The 12,472-nt window shown below is 46.1% G+C and overlaps 1 protein-coding gene across 3 annotated transcripts in view; it reads right to left on the reverse strand.

The window, feature by feature from the left end:
* Positions 1 to 8,380: 8,380 nt before the first annotated feature.
* Positions 8,381 to 12,472, reverse strand: part of tmtc1 (transmembrane O-mannosyltransferase targeting cadherins 1) — a 95,843-nt gene continuing 91,751 nt past the window's right edge. For all 3 annotated transcript variants that reach the window (XM_085387398.1, XM_085387396.1, XM_085387397.1), the window contains 2 exons: positions 10,995 to 11,072; positions 8,381 to 10,440 (listed from right to left, as the gene is read on the reverse strand). In XM_085387398.1, the coding sequence (XP_085243524.1) occupies positions 10,315 to 10,440; positions 10,995 to 11,072 (204 nt within the window). In that variant the 3' untranslated portion in view covers positions 8,381 to 10,314. The remainder of the gene's footprint in view (positions 10,441 to 10,994; positions 11,073 to 12,472) is intronic.

Genomic DNA, 12,472 nt, shown 5'->3' on the forward strand with positions numbered 1-12,472 from the left:
GTCATGGAGTGGGTGGGAGGTGTTATCCAACATTGTCTTTATCTTGGACAGCATCCGCCTCTCCGACACCACCTTGAGGGAGTCCAGCTCCATCCCCACAACATTGCTGGCCTTACGGATCAGTTTATTGAGTCTGTTGGCATCTGCGACCCTCAGCCTGCTCCCCCAGCATGCAACAGCATAGAGGATCGCACTGGCCACCACAGACTCATAGAAAATCCTCAGCATTTTCTGGCAGATGTTGAAGGACCTCAGTCGCCTCAAAAAATAGAGACGACTCTGGCCCTTCCTGTAAAGTGCTGTGGTGTTTTTAGCCCAGTCCAGTTTATTGTCAATGTGTACTCCAAGGTATTTATAGTCCTCCACAATGTCAACACTGACCCCCTGGATTGAAACAGGGGTCAAGTGTTTCCTGGTCTTCCTGAAGTCCACGATCAGTTCCTTGGTCTTTGCCACGTTGAGCTGCAGATGATTCTGCTCACACCACGTGACAAAGGAGTCGACCACAGCCCGGTACTCTGTCTCATCATCCCTGCTGATGCATCCAACCACCGCAGAGTCATCAGAAAACTTCTGAAGATGGCAGGTCTCTGTGCAGTGGCTGAAGTCTGTGGTGTAGAGGGTGAAGAGGAAGGGGGAGAGGACAGTCCCCTGTGGTGCCCCTGTGTTGCTAATCACCTTGTCAGACACACACTGTGGGAGACGTACATATTGTGGTCTTCCTGTCAGGTAATCAACAATCCAGGACACCAGAGAAGCATCCACCTGCATCGCTGCTAACTTATCACCCAGGAGGGTCGGCCTGATGGTGTTGAAAGCACTGGAAAAGTCAAAAAACATGACCCTCACAGTGCTCGCCGGCTGGTCCAGATGGGTGTAGACACGATTGAGCAGGTAGATGATGGCGTCCTCTGTTCCGAGACGAGGCTGATAAGCGAACTGAAGGGGATCCAGATGTGGTCTTACTATGGGTCGCAGCTGGTCCAGGATGAGCCTTTCCAGGGTCTTCATGATGTGGGAGGTCAGTGCCACGGGCCTGTAATCCTGGGGGCCACTGGGACGAGGCGTCTTTGGTACAGGGACGAGGCATGATGTCTTCCACATCACCGGGACCCTCTGCAGACTCAGACTCAGCATAAACAGTTTATGAAAGACTCCACACAGCTGGGGGGCACAGGCCTTGAGGACAAGGGGACTCACTCCGTCTGGTCCAGCAGACTTGCCTGAGTGAAGTCTCCTCATTTGCATCTCAACCTGGTATTGAGTGAAGGTGATGGGTGGGGGAGGGGTGTCAGGAATCTCACAGGAGGCAACATGTGAAGAGAGAGGCTGGCACAGTGGTGTGGCTCTGGATTCCAGGCTGACTGCAGGTGAGGTTGTGGGGGTGGGAGCAGACACTGTGGTGTCGAATCTATTGAAAAACAGATTCAACTCATCGGCTCTATTCTCACCTCCCTCAGCTCCCCTGCTGTTGGTTGGCCTGAATCCAGTGATGGTCTTCATGCCCCTCCACACCTCTCTCATGCTGTTCTGCTGGAGTTTCCACTCCAGCTTCCTCCTGTAATTGTCCTTAGCCTCTCTGATCTTGTCCTTTAGTAACACCTGGACCTTCCTCACCTCCTCTTTGTTGCCCCCTCTGAAAGCCCTCTTCTTGTTGTTGAGGAGGGCTTTGATGTCCTTAGTCACCCACGGCTTGTTATTTGGGTAACAATGAACAGTCTGAGCTGGAACAATGGAGTCGGTGCAGAAAGTTATGTAGTCTGTGATACACTCAGTAAGCCCATTGATGTCCTCGGCGTGAGGCTCACAGAGTGTTTCCCAGTCGGTCACCTCGAAACAGCCCTGTAGTTCCGCTATTGCCTCCTCTGACCACCTCCTAACAGTCCTGGTGGTCACAGGTTCCCTCCTCACAATTGGCACATAGCGGGGGGTGAGGTGAATCAGGTTATGATCTGACCTACCAAGTGGGGGGAGGGAGGAGGAGCTGTATGCATCCTTGACGTTAGCATACAGTAAGTCTAAAGTTTTCTCTCCCCTGGTGGGACAGTCCACATATTGTTTGAATGTTGGTAGTGTATTGTCCAGTGATACATGGTTGAAGTCACCCGAGATCACAATAAAGGCACTCGGGTGCTGAGTCTGTAGCCGAGCTATGGCAGAGTGGATAGTGTCACATGCAGCTGTGGGGTTAGCAGAGGGGGGAACATAAACAGCCACCAAGATGACGTGAGAGAATTCCCTGGGTAAATAATACGGCCTGAGTCCAACAGCACACAGTTCAGTGTCCGGGCAACAAATCCTTTCTTTGATTGTTATGTTGGCAGGGTTACACCACCGGTTGTTAACTAAAACAGCAAGCCCACCTCCTTTACGCTTACCGCTAGCGATGCTGTCCCTGTCCGCCCGAACATCCGGCATCTTTTGCTGCTGTCTCCATCGATATCGCTATCTCTAATGCACGGTGCAAAGTGAGGTTATCCTCTGTGAGAAGTCGTTTCTGTGTGCCTTCATTGTTCATGCCGCAGACGAAACGGTCTCTCAGCGCATCTGACAGCCCCTCCCCGAACTGACAGTGTTCCGACAGCCGCCGGAGTTTCGCGATGTACTCCGATGTGGACTCATTCTTTAGTTGATTTCGTTTATGAAATCGGAAAGGTTTCGGCTATAACCAATGGCTTCAGTTGGAAATGTTTTTGGAGCACTTCTGTGATCTCCTTGAAACGTTTGTCAGCTGGTTTGATCGGTGTGATGAGGCTGCGCAACAAGTTGTATGTTTTCGCTCCCATCACACTCAGTAACACAGCAACTTTCCTCTCATCCTCTACTTTGTTAGCCCGACAATACTGTTCAACTCTCTCAACATATGTTGTCCAAGCCTCTGTGCCATTATCAAAAACGTCCATTTGTCCAACGCCTCCTGACATTTTCTCAGTATTTTTATAAGCGTCCTTCACTTAAAAGAATTGATGTTACTCCTCTCTTTAGCCAGGCAGGTGAGCTAGCATCCACACGGAGGGTTAGTTGTTTTGGCCCTAACCTTTTTCGTGTCTTTTTGGCCACTTTCACAAGGATTTCCCCCTCTCTGTCGTCCAATGCACATCGGGGATCCGTTTTAATCCTCGTCGCCAGTCTGTTATATTCTCTCTTATAACTTAACTGGTAAGTAACGACGCCTTCTTTAGTTGTAGTGATTTACTTTAATAACCAGTCTAAGGAAAGGCGCAGGCATATCAATGCGCACATACACCACACTTTGTGTTCTCTACTATGTAACAGAAAGTAGTACCACAAACTATAAACTGATTTTACTAAATACATAACAGTATCGATACTGTGTCGACACAGTGTTGCTGTTTTGCTCCATACTGACACCTGCTGGACCTTAAATATCATTGCAGGCAACTTACTTGAGACTCACAACAGACACTGATTCAATGACCTAGTCATACTTGTTTACACTGTAAGGTATTGTACTTTCCATGGAATCATTTTATATCTTTTACATTTCAAATATTGTGAATGACATTAAGTGAAAATTAAAATGAAAGTATTGTGAATATAATATTACCCATTTAAATGTAATCGACTCAGAGTTTAAGAAAAATAAGTTTATTCAATGTTTTTGCATTCAGTCTATTGTGTTTTTTTGACACCATTTCCCCAGCTTTGGAAAACTCAGAGGCATAAATGAAGCTGGGGTACACAAAAACTGTAAAGCCAGGTGGAAAAGGTTCGGATGTCTTCCTTTTCCCCCAGTATGTTAAAGGATCCTCTGATCTTGGAATGTTTCTCTCCGACACTCTCCACAATACTAGGGGTTGGCAGTCTTTTATAATAAAATTCAGGACTGCCTGGTCCAGAACAGTCTTCCTAGATGTTTGATTTCAAAATAATAAAACACATTTTAATAAAAAAAAAAAAGATGATAAAGCTGTTCAGTGTCAGTATAGGCCTACCTGTGTTCATTCTCGGTGTGTTTATCTCCTCATCTTCATGTTTGGCTCTGTAATGCCTTAACACTGAGGAGGTGCTTTTGTTTGTGTAAGAAATGCAGAACAGATGCGACATTTAACCTGCATAAAATAAAATAAATAATTTACACTGCAGGTCACATTGCTGTTTTTTCTATTCTGATAGATCACACTGAAACAAAGACAGACTAACTATTTGCAGTTAAAAGATCAAAATGATCCCCCGCAGCAGAAACATTTCTTTTTCTTTCGGGCTCCATTTTGTTATGGAGAGATGTGTATTTTTTTTTTATCTTTGCGAGAGTAAATTTGTGTTTTTTTGGTGGCGACTCATTCCGTTGGCAGATGCGGATGCGGTACCTTTTAAACACAGTTTGGCGCGTTGGCAATGAGCGATACAGCAGCTGTATCGATCACGTGACTTTTTCTTAAAGCGACGCACGCACCGATACAGGTTTCACTCTGTGAGCTTGATACATGCGTCGGTGGGTACAGGTGATCAACCACTTCTCCAAAGCTTCTGGCCTACAGCTGAATATTAATAAATGCGAAATTCTAGCTCTGCATGAGTGTCCCCTGCAAGCAATAAATAATATACACATCAAAAAAGAGGTGAAGTATCTGTGAAGTATTTGGAATACTTGCTGAGAATGCAGATTTTGACCTGTTGATTAGGACGTTTTTGTTTATGGGAAAAAATTTTATTCACAAATGCAGATACTTTAAAGCTAAACCATGTATAAACAGATGGCTGAATGACTTTAACTTTCCCTGGCGGGTCGCGGAGTATGGGGGTCACTTGCCCCTCCCTTCCTTCCCTCCCCATCTCCAGCTGCCTCCCTCTTCCCGCTCCACCACAACCACCCACACATGCAGGGCCTTGGAGTAGGGGTATGTCACCAGGGTGCAGAGGAGGCTACCCCCCCCCTGTCCCCTTCTGGCTGCCTCTGCCTCAATTTTATCCCACAACTTAGACATTCACATTACTCACACTCTCATTACACATACATATAGGACCTTGGGGGTGGGCACGCTACACGGACTCCAAAAGACCATCAGGGTGTACACCTCACCCCTGGCGTCGTTGCCCACCTCTCAATTTTGAATACACGTAGACATTGAGGGCTAGCAGGAGGGACTATGCGCTTACCTGCTGCTCTCTGGCAGGTAGCTCCAAGCCCTCCTGGGTTTTAAATGCACCTTAGAACACACATGCATCAACACTACAATGAGTGGGTGGAGGGAGGTTTGGAGTCTTCTCTCACCCCCGTTCTCTGCGGCCTGCTGGAGCAGGGGGGCTAGGACTAGGAGGAGGAGTTGGCCGTCCGACTGCGGTCTGGAGTGTGGAGCCTTCCTGCTGCTGCGGAGTCGGGGCGGTCTGCCTCTCCCCACCGCAGGGAAAAGGGTAACACCACCTGGGTCTGGGTGCAGTTCCCCCCTCCAGGGGCAAGGGTACCTAGACCCGGTTCGTAGAGTACGCTTGGGGAGTGTGATCGTGTGTACAGCGTCTCTTTATGTCTGTCTCCACGTTGGTTGAGTGTGGAGTAAGTGCATATGAGAGCATGAGGGTGGGAATGGATGTTTGTATCTGTGTGTGCCTGTATGTCTGTGTCTATATGTCAGGTTGGGTATCAGACGCCACCTCTCTGGGGACATCTCAGGCCCTCCAAGGTTTGGAGGCCTATCTTCCCCCACCACCACTTCCCCTGCCAGTGGCGGACTCCCTCAGACATCAGTGCGTTGGTGGTTCTTTGTGTCTGGGGATGGGCATCCAGGTACACACCGGCTCACTCCTTGGCGGCCGCTTGTCGGGGCCTGGAGCCTGGGGCTCGCTCGGGCCACTTCAGAGGTGGGGTGCCCCCGGCCTCTCGGCCTGGGGCTCGGTCACTCAGGCACGGCTGTCTGCCGGCGGAGCTCACGGGCGCGTCACTGCAACTCCCCCTGGCTTCTGCTCCGCGGCTGCTGAGTGAGCCCTCATCTGGGACTCTCCTCAGCTCTTTCTGGGACAGTGGCGCGGCTGCCCCTCTGTTGGTCTTCCTTGGTCTCTTGTGTTCTGGGGGCCTCTGGATGTCTGGAGTTTTGATCTCCTCCATACCTGCTTCATGCCCTGGAGGACGGGGCTGTGGCCCCCCCACACCCTCTAGCAGATCATTACATGAAGGAACCTTTTAAAAAAACAAGCACGTCCATGCTCACAGGTGTACACACGGGTGATCACACCCACAAACTACACCCTTTTTGGCTCCTACCTCAAAGCACACTGTGTTCTGTTGATCTTATGTGCTGCACAATAATGTTTAACATTTAGTATTTACTGTCATATTCCCATATATCATTGTGACGTTGTTTATTCTATTACTCTTGTTCTCTTCTGCTTGTTTTCTTTTTTCTTTCTCAGCAGGTGATCCAGGTGATTGATATATGCATTTTTTTTCCTGCCCATTCTGTTGGTTTTTGTTTTTTTGCCCTTCTCCCCCGTCCCTCTTCTCAGCTGTTTCTCTTTCCCTCTTTCTTTCTCCCCTTCTTTCCCCCAGTCAAGTCTGTCCCATATTCAGCAAGTGAAAATAAAATAAACAATAAAAGGTGAATCAAATGGACCATTACGGCAAGGCTGGGATGGTCAATTTGGTAAAGTAAATCCATTGGGCATCTTTCTTTGCCTTTAGACAATAATTCTGATGCAAAAGAGCCAAACGGGACAGGCAAGAGGAAAAAAAAAAGAAAAAAAGAAAAAAAAATCAGCTTTATTTCAATTTTGAGGGATAAAATTTATATTTGAGTTTGATGGTTCTGTTGTCTTTGTGATTACAGGAGCTGCCTTCAGATTCAGACCTCAGCAACACCCAGTGACAGCAGACAGATCATCCAACATCAGAATCAGAATCAGAATCAGAAAGGGGTTTATTGCCAAATGTTGAGCAGGTTTACAACATTAGGAAATTGCTGCAGTGCTTCAGTGCAAACATAGTGTCATAAATAGCACTTAAATAGACATGAAAAAACATGTTCACATGTTAACTGCAAAATGAACCGATGACAACAGTACAAAGGTCAAAGTACCACACGTGCTGTAGTGAAAGCTGCAGCTGTTTTTGTCATGGTCCTGGGTCGTGTGACCCAGTGTTTTGTGTTTAGTCTATTTTGATGTTTATTGATTGTTTAGGTTCATTAAGGTAGTCCAGCCATTTGTATATATCACCCTTGCATTACGTCTCCCTTGCCCTTCGTGTGTTTATGTCTGTGCGTCTTGTACTGTCAAGTTCATGCTGTCAGTATTGTCACCTCCCCCTGTACTACATCTCCCCGGTTCATGTCTCATGTTTCCTGTTTTACTTTGAAGGCCTGCATTCACTGTCAGTGTATTCAGTTTCACTCCTCCTGTCCTGTCGTTAAGTTCATGTGTGTCAGCTGCGTTCCCATGTGTGGCCACTTCCCCTGATCATCCCTCATGTGTATTTAGTCTCTGTGTTTCTTACAGTCTGTGTCGCGTCGTCTGTGTTCCCACCCCCCGTGTTTCCATGCCCGGTCTGTTGTATTCTAAGTCATAGCCTTACCTTAGTTCATTCCCAGTTTAGGTTTCTGTTTAGTTATTGCTTTTGTGCTGCCCTTATTCTTGTTTGTTTCTCTTGTGTTACCAGCCACAATAAAAGGCTCGCCTTCTGTTAAAGCTCACTCCCGTCTGCTCACTTGTGTACGCACCTGGGTCCATTACACGCATTCTCCACTCGGTTCGTCACAGCGGACCGTGACAGTTTTATTGATAAAGTTCCATCCATCCATCTTCATCTGCTTTATCCGAGGCCGGGTCGTGGGGGCAGCAGCCTAAGCAGAGAAGCCCAGACCTCCCTCTCCCCAGCCACCTCCTCCAGCTTATCCGGGGGAACACCAAGGCGTTCCCAGGCCAGCCGAGAGATATAATCTCTCCAGCGTGTCCTGGGTCTGCCCCGGGGCCTCCTCCCGGTGGGACATGCCTGGAACACCTCATCCAGGAGGCACCCAGGGGGCATCCTGCTCAGATGCCCGAACCACCTCAGCTGGCTCCTTTCGATGTGGAGGAGCAGCGGCTCTACTCTGAGCCCCTCCCGGATGGCCGACCTTCTCACCCTATCTCTAAGGGAGAGGCCAGCCACCCTTCGGAGGAAGCCCATTTCCGCCGCTTGTATCCGTGATCTCGTTCTTTCGGTCACTACCCACAGCTCGTGACCATAGGTGAGGGTAGGGACGTAGATCGACCGGTAAATTGAGAGCTTCGCTTTTACACTCAGCTCCCTCTTCACCACGACGGACCGGTGCAGCGTCCGCATTACTGCAGCCCCAATCCGTCTACTGAGAATATTTCATGTTTTTTTCTTAGACATTTAAAAGAAGAACAACTCCAAACACCATTTAATAAAAGATATATTTTATTTTCTTGGTGCAACCCAGTCACTGCACTAGTCACTTCACTTTCATCTCATTGGCATTCCACAATAAAATTCACTCGAGAGAATCAATAAAACCACAACGATCAGCGAAACAGCATTCCTCAGAGGTTATGTTGCACATGAACCCACAAGTTGGAGCTCCACACAGGAGCCGACACATTAGCTTATTCTACTTGCTGAAGACTTGTGACATCAGGCTGTTTATTCTAGCTTCTGCCATAAGTGGAGATCAGGATAAATATGATTTAGGTAATCTAGAGAGGAAGCAGCTGTTACCAGAATAATGACATTTTAAGAGAGCTTTACACATATATTCATTTAAATATCCCAGCAGAGTGGGATCCAAATGAATCTGTCCTTATTTCCCATTGGGTTATACAAATATAAACTTCACTTACTTTGCAGATCTTTAAATAACCTTCTTTAGTTAATATAGTTACTGATTTAATCATGAGGCCCAAGAATGGAGCTCAAGTATGATAGCGGTGTGCGTTGCTTATCTTAGCTGAAAAAACATTATAGACAGAGGCAATCTGATGTCTGTAATGAACTAATTTAAATTTTTATTCACCATCTGATGTTTGCTCATTTTCAATTAGAGTTTGGAAATTTTATTTTCTAAAAATGTAAAGTTAAAAGTCTGAGGACAGACAATGCTGCAAACAAGACAGCGTAACACTGCCTGTGTGATTTTTGATGATGGACACAATGTATCAGAGAATACAATCATATCATTGTTACACTTATACCACTGAACAATGTACAAGGAACCAGTCAAGCCAAAACTTCCTTCTGCTGCAGAGAAGTTCAGAGTTAGCAGTCTGAAAGTCCCCAGCTGCTGGAGGGCAGGAGCCATAAACTGTAACAGCAGAAATGGGACTACTTTTGTGTCCCGTGGATACAATATCAGAGCATCAAGACACTGTTTCAGCAAAGAGCTCCTCTGCTGAATTTCAGAGTTGCTCAGAGTTAAATGTGCCTGATTGATTCCAACTCCAAAGCCACATTGTACTACCACTCATTTTAAAATAATAAGTAATCAATAAAAACTTTGCTGAGACGCTTCATTTTGAATTGATAAAGAACAACAATCCAAATGACAGCACGTTCCAAGAGTTTGTGTGAGTTGGTTTGCTGTGATACTGACGGAGATGGAAATCATTGCTGGCTGGGATTTGGAATTTTCAGAAGCTGGAAGTTACCAACATCATAAATGTTTTGCTCTGAGGCTTACCAACAGTTAGGTTACACTTGGTCTTGATTTGAGATTTGTCTTCAATATTAATTCATGCAAAAGCATAAAAATAATCGATACACCTCCGTTTATGGGCATTGATTCACAAAAATGTCTTTGTGTGAAGTGTAGGTGTCTTATGTCAGGTTGGGACATGGTTTGTTTGCATGAAACAGTGGGCTCTGATGTTCTCCGTGTCCATGAGCTGAAAGAACCCCAAAGCAAACAGGTGACTTCTGAACCTACATCATTTTATTATTCATACCTTAGGGTCAGGAAAATACCTGCCCACTCGTTCCCTTCATTAAATCTGCACACTTTTATTGCATTAATGTAAATATGTGAATCATTTTCAAAGGCAGAGCACAGAGCTCAGGAAGATCTCTGATTAAGTGCCTTAAAGAAAATGAAACGCAAATGTTGAAAACAGATATGCATGTTGAAGAAAAGCTGATGCAGACTGGTAATGCACAGAGCTCTTACCAGCTTCTCTTTGTATCCTTCAGGAAAGGCTTTGGGCCTGTAGTTGGGGGCCAGTCTCTTTGAAGGCCCGAGAGGTTCACCCTACTTCTTTTCTCTCCTACCCATCGTCGTAACAGACTAAGTTTATTCAACAGTCTTAATGGGTGGTGTTTGGGCTCCAGAGCAAGTGTTTGTCCCACTGTGTCGTGTCACTGGCACCAGTCTACACAGCCCCTGTCAGTCTCCTCTCCAGTCGGTCCAGCTTGGCAAGGTTTTCCTTCAGAAGTTTGGAACCTGGACTGAGAAGGAGGGCGCGTTGGTAGTACATCCTGGCAGCTGCATAATCTCCCTAAACAAACACACACATATTACAAATCTGATTTCACATTAGACCTGCCTGCTGCCGCTGAGCTCTGCCATTAGGTTGAGGTCATTTTGAGTTGGGTTTAAATCTGCCTGACCTGGATCAAAATCACAGCACAACACGACACTGTTTTTGCTAGCAGCTTATGTGTAGTTCAGCTTCACAGCTGTTGCACATGTTTCCATGACCTTTTTGAGACAGAAGGGGGTGAGTGATCACCATGAATGGGGTGAAATAAATGGACGTGCGGTTTGGGCTCAAACTGGTGGATGGGTCCAACAAGGCCCATTTCCCAAGGACAGCTGTTGGTTTCTGTCAGCCTCTAACATGGTTTCTGTAGTGGAAGACTTGGGCAGTACGAGCCAGCAGACATCTTGGGCAACCACCCCAGTAGTGATTTAGAGAGTGAGGTAGAGTGGACAGAACTTTATATAGCACAAACATCACAGTACATGCTGATGCTCGCAGATGTCGGACACATGTAAAGTTTGTCAGGAGTGTTCAGTTGTATTGTCAGATTTTAAATGTGTCTTTTCTACCTTGATGTGCTGAATTCCTCCCATGTTCATCCAGGCCTGTGATTGGTCTGGTTTGAGCTCAACAGCGAGCTTGTAACTCTGGTGATAGAGAAGAGGACTCAGTTATCTCTGGGGGCAAATCTCAGGTAAACACATATTATTTTGTTATAATGCAACCAGATACAAACCTTGCAGCTTTGTACCTGGTTGCTTCAGTTGCTTTCTGAAAATTACTCAAAGGCTCACTGGTAAATTTACCAACTGATAGCAGCAGCTACAACTCTGGGTTTTCCATTCACAACATTTTCAACAGCAGAAGTGGGACCGGACTCAATATGTCTTGATGCATGCTCAATCATCCAGGTGAGTAAATCCCAAACGGTCGACTCTGTTCATCTAGACCATCCAGATGAACAGAATCGACCAGACTTAATAGTTAGTTGGTCAGCTGGTGTAGGTTGCGGTTACACCTAAGCCACATAACCCACAGCAACACATGCTAAAGGTTCACTACTGGGTTCAGATCTGGAGAGTTGGGCTCCTGAACTTCTCTGAACTCAATTTGTAAGATCTGACCATTCAAAAAAGACACAAATTTTGATGGAGCGCTGTAATCAAATCTCTGCCATTGGTTTCAATAACTTATTGAGTCCAGTTTGACTCCATGACATTATCTGGCTAGAAGAGACCTTTAGAGATGGTCATGAAGGGATCCATATGGTCAGAAACAACACTCATCAGTCAGGAAGACAAACATGTTTTAACTATAATTTGTGACATATCACATGATATGCCAACCTTTATACCATTTTATAAAGTGTTGTTGTATTTAGGTGATTATGTTTCAGCTCGGCAGCATCCTGGAGATCCTGTGACTTCAATTCAATTCAATTCAATTTATTTATACAGATCACAACAACAGTAGCCTCAAAGCGCTTTATATTGTACAGTAGATCGTACAATAATAGATTCAGAGAAAAGCCCAACAATCATATGACCCCCTATGAGCAAGCACTTTGGTGACAGTGGGAAGGAAAAACTCCCTTTTAACAGGAAGAAACCTCCAGCAGAACCAGGCTCAGGGAGGGGCGGCCATCTGCTGTGATTGATTGGGGAGAGAGAAGTAAGACAGGATAAAGACCTGCTGTGGAAGAGAGACAGAGGTTAATAACAGATATGATTCAATGCAGAGAGGTCTGTTAACACATAGTGAGTGAGAAAGGTGACTGGAAAGGAAAAACTCAATGCATCATGGGAATCCCCGGCAGCCTACGTCTATTGCAGCATAATTAAGGGAGGATTCAGGGTCACCTGGTCCAGCCCTAACTATATGCTTTAGCAAAAAGGAAAGTTTGAAGCCTAATCTTGAAAGTAGAGATAGTGTCTGTCTCCCGAATCCAAACTGGAAGCTGGTTCCACAGAAGAGGGGCCTGAAAACTGAAGGCTCTGCCTCCCATTCTACTTTTAAATACTCTAGGAACAACAAGTAGGCCTGCAGA

The sequence above is a fragment of the Rhamphochromis longiceps genome, linkage group LG17 (genome assembly GCF_057381845.1).
Source record: "Rhamphochromis longiceps isolate RC_006_pf linkage group LG17, R_longiceps_female_GT1.1, whole genome shotgun sequence".
Classification (NCBI taxonomy): domain Eukaryota; kingdom Metazoa; phylum Chordata; class Actinopteri; order Cichliformes; family Cichlidae; genus Rhamphochromis; species Rhamphochromis longiceps.